An 8142-nucleotide genomic window follows, 5' to 3' on the forward strand; every position below is an offset into this window, starting at 1 on the left:
CCGATCAAATGTATTAACTTCCGATCCGACAGTGAATGGAAAGTCGTCGTCGGAGGGAGGTGGAGGTCGGCCGTGCGAGAGAAAGATCGGGAGCTTCGGTCGGCACAGGTAAGGTTGGTTTTCTCTCTCTCTCTCTCTCTCTCTCTCTCTGTCTGGATTGGTGGCTGGATGACTAAGAGGGGGTCGGTTAGTGAGGGAGATCGGGATTTTGATCGGAGGCTGGGAGGATTCCGGCTGCTGGGCTCGGGATTGAGGGGAGATCAGGAGGCAGTGGAGTGTCGTGGGAAGGGGTATCGGGAGAGGGTAGAAAGCGAGTGAGTGCCTGAATCCTTCTCTTGGTCGGGTATTTAACGACGGGATCGAGTGGGATTTTCGCATACGGGAGAAAAGACGTGAGTTAGGCGCAGCTGCAGAGCGATGGGCAACCGTAGCAAAGCAGGATTTGCGATCATTTTGCCAGGATATCCGACAGAGGTAATGATTTTTGCATTTTTTTATTTCTTTTGTTTTGTTTCTGCTTGGCTGTAGATTATAGGTCAACAGCCATAAAGGTTTTTATTTGCTACACAACATTCAATTACCAACATGCACTTCATTGGCCAAAAAACAATAATAATAATAATAACAAAACATAATAAGGAGTGATTTTTGAATTACGCAAAGGTAAACTCCAAGGTGCAAAAATAGTTTTTTTGCTACACAACATTCAATTAACAAAATGCTTCATCGGCAAATAAAAATAATAATAATAACATAACATACTAAGGTGTGTTTTTTGAATTAAGCAAAAGTAAAATCCATGGTGCAAAAATAGCTTAAGAAGTCACTAGAAAGAAAATCTGACTTGCAAAACAAAAATGAATTATATCAATTACACACCGTGAAGTTATGAAAAATAATATTCCATTAAACATGACTTAAAGATCATGTGTGAGCATAGAATCTATATAAATTAGAAAATAACCTGGCATGAGAAACACCCTATTGCAGATGAGATATTATGAGCATAACCTCTCATGCAAGTCGTTTAAAAATGAAATAAGTCATACTAAAAAAAATAACAGGTTTATTTTATTTGGAAATTTGAACTACAAACTTAGTTTCTTGTTGGTTTCTGAGAAATAAAGGAGGGAAATAAAAAAATTTTTGCTATTGTCTATTTTACTAAAGAGTACTAGTAGAACAACTCAAGGGTTCAAAATATCAAAATTTGTCGGAGATGAGAGGTGACAAATAGATTGGGGCTGATAATTCCTATTTAGAAGGCCCTTTCATCCATATGTATTAAATGTTCTTGCCAAACCATAGTACAGTACTGGCTACCAAAAACTATCAATAATACAATTGAGCACTATTAATAATAAAGTTCAGCTAAACTACCAATTTCCCAATTTCAGTCAAACATACAAAGCATAGAGAGGATAACAATTAGCATATGTGAAAAGAAAATATCACCAATAAGAAATAAAAGTAGTCCGCCAAAGCAGAGAAATGAAGTCCATCCCGTGCAGAAGGATGAGCGTATGGGAAAGAAAAATCATTCACGCAGGTTTGATTGCTTCCAGTGTATGCTAGGCTAATTGACAAAAAAGGAATAAAAGAAGGGTGACCCATTACTACAAAAAATATAAGAAAACACTTCGCTTGGGATAGGCTGTTTAATTTAACTTCCTGAATTCGAAAGAAAAATAAAATAGAAAAATGATGGTCAAAGGATGGGACTTATAAAATTCTTTACAAAAATACAAACATTATGCAAAAAGTAGGTTATTATATTTAACCAATTTGTAGAGAAAAATCTTCAAGTAAAATAATTACTGACATGACAATGTATTTCTGATAAACTTCTACCTTAGAGAGGAATCAATAAAAAGACAAAAATTCAAAAATTTCAATTTAAATTTATTCAGGATCAAGACTTCCAATTTTTCTTAGATTCATGGATCAAGTTGAATTTAAAAAGACCTTAACCCAAAAATTTTTTAGGACAAAAACAATTTATGAAACTCTTTTGCACCTACATATATATTATAGCAAGTCTCCAATTTCCACTCAATTCAATATTTTTTAGCTTCGTATTTTAATTTGTAGATAACTGGCAAAGCAATCGAAAAACCATTTTCATTGAGATTGACATAGAAAAAGTAGGGGGAGAGAGAGAGAGAGAGAGAGTAGGATATTGCAGGGAATTGACTAGTTTTGAGCTATATTGCACCGATACACCTATTTATGAAGGCGTACTATATCAGATACGTGTCGAACACGGATACGGGTCTGATACGACACTCAAATGAACTTTCTTGTTGTGCTAGACTTTTAAATATTAAATGCTTACTTTTATTTTGATATTATAAACTACAAGGATGCAAATGATGTTGTTTTCATTTTTTTTCATTTCAAATATTATGTTTTGATTGCTTTCTTAATTTTTATGTATGATTTATAAATTATAATGACATAACTGTGTTGTACCCATATACTGTATTTTTAAGAATTGACGTGTCCCATATCCCGTATCATGTCTTATCCGTGTCGCCATATCCGTGTTGGTGCAACATAGGTTTTGAGAAAAAATTTAACCACGACCAAAAATTAAGGAATGCTTTAACTATTTAAAAGAGATGAGCACAAAAGGGGCTTCTGGAAAGAAAATATATAATAAAAGAAAATAGAGATGACAGTTTTCTTTGCATAAAATTCAAAGCATAGAAATGGAAAGATATATGCCGCCAGTCACTTCTACAATGAAGTAGATGTGATAATGAGTTATGTAGAAGCAAACTAGACCCAACTCAAAATTAAAATTTACTAATTTGGACCAGCTGGAACTCCAATAGACCTTCGAATTGGTGTCTTTGCTCAAGATCAATTGATTTCATCATCAACTAGACTTTCTACATGTTAATTCGCATCACTTGCACCAAGTTTAAACTTGACGCATATCATTCAAGCATGCATAAATATAGAGGAATTGATCTTCACATGCATTTGTTGATACATACATACGATGCATATATAAAATTATAAGATGATCAAACCTATTTTGAGCAAGGATGCACTGACACTTCTCCTCAAAGAGGCGAGCAGTGTCCGGCACGACACGCCTTCGACACGTTTCAAACACACCAAAAACATGCCCGATTAAAAAAACTAATAAATACAATTTGGGCACGCGTGTCCGACACCATAACAACTCCTGGGCATTCAAACCAGCCATCATAACAATTCCTACTTCCTCTCTCAATAGACCTATGCAACATCTACCCTCACTCAAGCTGGTCTCTCCAATTGCAACCCGTTATCCAATCCCATATCCACCAATCCACCTATATCTTCTCCCTAGATCCATTACTCTCAGACCCTCACACCTACCACCAAATAACTGGGTCTCTACAATACCTAACCATCACCCGTCTTGACATAGCCTACACAGTCAATCAACTATGTCCATACAAGCATCATCCTCTTCCTCAACACTCCCATCTACTCAAAAGACTTCTCAGATATCTCAAAGGAACGATTCAATATGGTCTGCCCATTTCCAAATGTCCCTTCATTATCACCTCCTCTGGCACTAACTAGGTGATCGACCCATCTACCCGCAAATCTACATCCAGATATTGTTCGCTCATTGGAAATACACTTATCTCCTGGAATGTAAGAAGCAACACACCGTTGAAAGATCCTCTATTGAATCAGAATATCGGGCACTAACTTCTGCTACAGCAGACATCATCTGGCTTAGAAGGCTGCTACAGGATTTCAACAGTTCACTCAATCATCCAACTGATCTACACTGTGACAACATGTTAGCTATAGCCCTTGCAAATAATATTGTTTTCATGTCATAACCAAACATATAGAAATTGATCATCATTTTATTCGTGATCATATACATTCAAAGACAGCTCGCATAGTTCTAATCAACACCAAGGAATAGATAGCTAACATTCTCAATAAACCACTCTCGACTCCTTGATTTCAACTCAGATCCAAAATGGCAGTACTTCCAGCACCATCAATTTGCAGGGGGAGTAAAAGAACTATACACCACTACTATTGACAAAGAGGCATCCACTACTAGCGATACAAATCTCTACCCTTTGATTACAACAAATCAAATCATCTAAGCCACACACGTGTAAAGCAACTTCAGCTCTTTACATTATATATATAATGTAAAGGCTACAGAAAACATCAAGGGGAATTACTTACACAATAACCATTGTCCTGCTTTCTTTTATACCTTTTTTATTATACTACTTTAGTTCTTATTTTACAGCTGTAGAAGAAAGTCTATAAGTTCCAATGTTATTATCAGCTCTTCTGAACACCATTTAAAAAGAATCCGATAATTTGGAAAAAAAACAAAAGCTAGAAAAATGTCCAAAGTAGCATCTAAGATTTTAAAAAATAAAAAAAATGATAATTGCCTATTCTGAAAGAAAATATAGAAGCGAGCATAAAAATGATGGTGAACTAATCAACAATATACCAAAGCAACAAATAGGGGATTAGTATGGACCTTTTTCTAGCGCTTTTTCGGCCTCGTGAAGGGAACCCATTGATTCAATTAAAGGATCAAGATCAGAACTTGACTGGAAATTCCCACTCTTTTGATTGTTCTCCTCCAAAAGCTCAGCATCCAAATCTTCTCTGGATAGGTTTTCAGCCTTCCCATTTTCTTTAAAGTAGCCTGATCGAGCCTCTTCTCCTGTATGAGCCTCATCACTATGTTCGTCAAAATTCAAAGACCTTCTATTAGGATTTCCGTTACTGCCATCCACACTGCCCCATTGCACCACTCCAGCTACAGCGCTTCTCAAATCAGACTCCACACTAGAAAGAGAGTTCTCCTCAAATCTAGCCAAATCTCCTTTGTTTTTTTTGTTGGCATCAACCGTCCCTCCTCTGCACTGTTGAACCTTCTGAATACCGAGACGGTTTGTTCCCTTCCCACAAAAAATTTTCAGCCTCCCTCTATCCTTGCCTGATGAAAGCGCTTCATGCCTCATCCGTGGAGCACTAGTAGCTGTAGATGATTTGCTATTGTGATCTTCGCTGTTATCTGAATCCACGCCAATGGAAAAGCCACCACTTGCCAAGCGCTCCAGCTCCAGGTTCAGGCCCCCAGTACCAAGCGGAAGGGGATTGATATCTGCATTCCTCGATTCCAAAGATGCTACCGAATCTTCACGATCAGCCTCAGCCTTACTCTTCAACTTATTCTCCTCTTCGCTCTTGAAAGGCTCAGTATTTTGCAGCCTGCGCTTCAGAATCTGGGCGGAATCAGCACTGCTACCTCCATCCTTTTTCAAATCCCTCTTTATCCTCCTCCATTTCCTCAGCCCATTCCCCTTAGTAACCACCGGTGTTGATTCCACTAACTCTGTATTACTTGCAGGAGATTGAGAATTGCTACTGACTTCTTTTGTAGTTTCATCTCTGATAGGGTCTGCCACTGTGGGAGGAGACCCTACCGCCTCAACTAATGATTCAAATACGGCAACTGCTGGATCAGTGAAACAATTTTCAGTAGTGTCAACAAGCTTTGGTGGCTCTTCAGGAGCGACCTCGTCGTGGGAATCCGCCCAAATTTCATCCGAAGGCAGCATCTTATTAGAAGTCTCACTTCCTTTCTCCCCCTCAACAGATTTGGATGTAGGGTGCTCCTCCTCCAAATCCATACACCCAATCAAGGTGCGGAATACTTCCCAATGGGATTCAGGACAATTAGATATTATGCGGAAACCCAAGCGGATTTTTGTCGGAAAATACCTATACTCGGGGAATGGATTCCGGAATACAGGAAAGAAATTACCTTTATTTTGCGCGCCCCCAGGAAAAATGCTATCGACATCAAACAGGCCGACGAACCCTAGGTTTCGTGGAGCTAACAGAAGAGAAGAAGTAAGGATGGTATCGATTGCAACAATTGTACTTCTAAATCGAATGACGGTGTCCAATTTAATATTAATTTTATTATCGCTAAATTATTACGTGGAATGGCTCGTGAGAACGGAGAAATGGACCCGCACGTGGAATTGTGTGATCTGTGCTTATGGAAGCAAGTGCTTAGGCTATCAATTAGATTTAAATATTACAAAAAAGAACTTTAAAAAAAAATTTGGGAAATAGCCCATTAATTAATCAAAGTAAAAACAAGAAAAAAATTAGAAGAGAAAAAAACCAACATAGCAAATAATGCTCAAACTAAAAATTGAGCACAAAATTATATCAATAAATATGAAAGAAAAAAAAGCGAGTTAGAGGACAAGTTAGAGAGAGAAAGTAGTGAGAGAATCTCTGGGATTTCAAATTTCTTTTTGGCGGTTCTTGTTTTTTCTCGCGGCGGAGCTGTCCGGCGTTCAGCCGGTCTTCCGGCGAGACGGTAGGATTCGATGGAGAATAAAAGAATTCTCCCATCAGATGCCTGGAAGAATTACAGGAAGAGTTTGGTAGTCTCGACTGTGGACGCTCAAGAAGTCTTCAATGGCGGATCGAAGGTCCTTGAGAATTTTAATCACAATTTTAAGAACTTGAAGGAAAGACCGTTGGTTATCAACGAGGGAGGACTGTTGAACAAGAAGGTGGTTCCGATCTTTGTTCCTGGAAAAGGTAAGGAATTGGTGGATAATTCCTGTCCTAATTTTTGTTCGTCTCCTCTGGTTTCGACGAATTTTGGAAAAATTATCAACAATGGAGGAGCTTCTTCTTCTGCTGGAAGGATTGGTTCCCTCATCCCCATGTCGGCGGGATCTATCTAGTTCTCCGGTTATTGACAACTCAACAGATGCGAACAATGTGGATGTAAATTTGTCTTTGAGAGAGAATTTTATCCTTCATAAGGATGTTCCGAAGATCTCTGCAGGAAAGGTGAATTCGGTGTTGAGCAAGGGCGATGCAGTGAAGAATAATTATGTGTGGTACAAAAGTCCTTATCTGAAAGTAGATAACTTGGATCTGGGATCATTTCTGTCTGAAGATGGTAAAATGGCGCTGCTGCATTTTGATAAGGAAAAGGAAAATGCTAACAAATTGAACAAATCGCTGGTGGTGAAAATTTTTGACGAAAGCATTCCATTCCATTTGATCAGCTCTGATATGAGAAGGCTGTGGGAAAAGTTTGGCAAATTCCATATCACGGGTCTGGGACTAGGATGGTTTCTGTGTGCATTTGAAGATCCATTGGCTATTGAAAACATTCTTCGCGGTTGATCGTGGCTTATCAGAGGAAAGATCATTGGTTTGGATAGGTGGACGGTAAAGTTCAATCCAGCGTCAATGAAGGGAGTTACTGCGCCTGTATGGATTAGATTGATTAATCTTCCTTTACAATGTTGGGACGAGGTCAACATTTGTAGGATTGCTTCGCTGCTGGGCAAACCTTTTCTTCTCGATGGAAATACTTTCCAATGGAGTAGAAGGGAATTCGCTCGGGTTTGCATACGAATCCCTCTTGACTTGGTGCTACCTCAAGGTGTGTGGGTAAAAGGCTTGGCAGGTAATTTTTCCAAAAAGTGGAATATGAAGGTATTCCTAAGTTATGTTCCAATTGTGACAAATTAGGACATGATACCAAAGTTTGTGGAGAGGTGAAAGAAAAAACTGAATTGAATTCTGATATTCTATTCCCTTTAATGAGGCTAAGGCACAGGCGGCAAAATCAATTGCTATAAAAAATGTGGCTGCTGAAGGATTAAAAGAAAATCCCTGGATCACTGTGAGTCATGGTAGAAGAAAGTTCAAAAAAAACTTGAGAAACAAGAGGTCTTTTAGTGTTAAAAACGCTATTCCCATGAAGAAGGTTTTTGTGCCAAAAATTGTTGTTTCCAATTCGAATAAGGTTGGGGAGCTCGCTTCAGATCATAGAGAAGCTAATGAAATCCTTGGTATCCCAGAAGTGAAGAAAACAGATAATTCTGGTATTATTTCAACAGAAGCTGAAGGTGTTATAGAAATAATTGTGGAAGTCAAGGATAGTGTTGCAACTCCCAACAAGTTTTTTGTCTTAACAGACTTGGAAGATCTTAAGGAGAAGGAGACTGAAGCTATTAAGGTGCATGAAAATGAAGGCTTCGAGGAGGGAGAGATTCGGGAATCAGCTCCAGTAACCAGAGAAGGTCCAAATCAGCATTCTGC

The 8142-nt window shown here is 38.5% G+C and overlaps 1 protein-coding gene across 1 annotated transcript in view; it reads right to left on the reverse strand.

Moving 5' to 3' along the window:
* The window catches only part of LOC110108855 (WPP domain-interacting protein 2), an 11372-nt gene extending 5420 nt beyond the window's left edge, over nucleotides 1–5952 (reverse strand). The window contains exon 1 of the mRNA XM_028699820.1: nucleotides 4526–5952. Coding sequence (XP_028555653.1) covers nucleotides 4526–5687 — 1162 coding nt within the window. The 5' untranslated portion in view covers nucleotides 5688–5952. The remainder of the gene's footprint in view (nucleotides 1–4525) is intronic.
* Nucleotides 5953–8142: the final 2190 nt, after the last annotated feature.

Source organism: Dendrobium catenatum, unplaced genomic scaffold (genome assembly GCF_001605985.2).
Source record: "Dendrobium catenatum unplaced genomic scaffold, ASM160598v2 fragScaff_scaffold_1395, whole genome shotgun sequence".
In the NCBI taxonomy this organism is placed as follows: Eukaryota; Viridiplantae; Streptophyta; class Magnoliopsida; order Asparagales; family Orchidaceae; genus Dendrobium; species Dendrobium catenatum.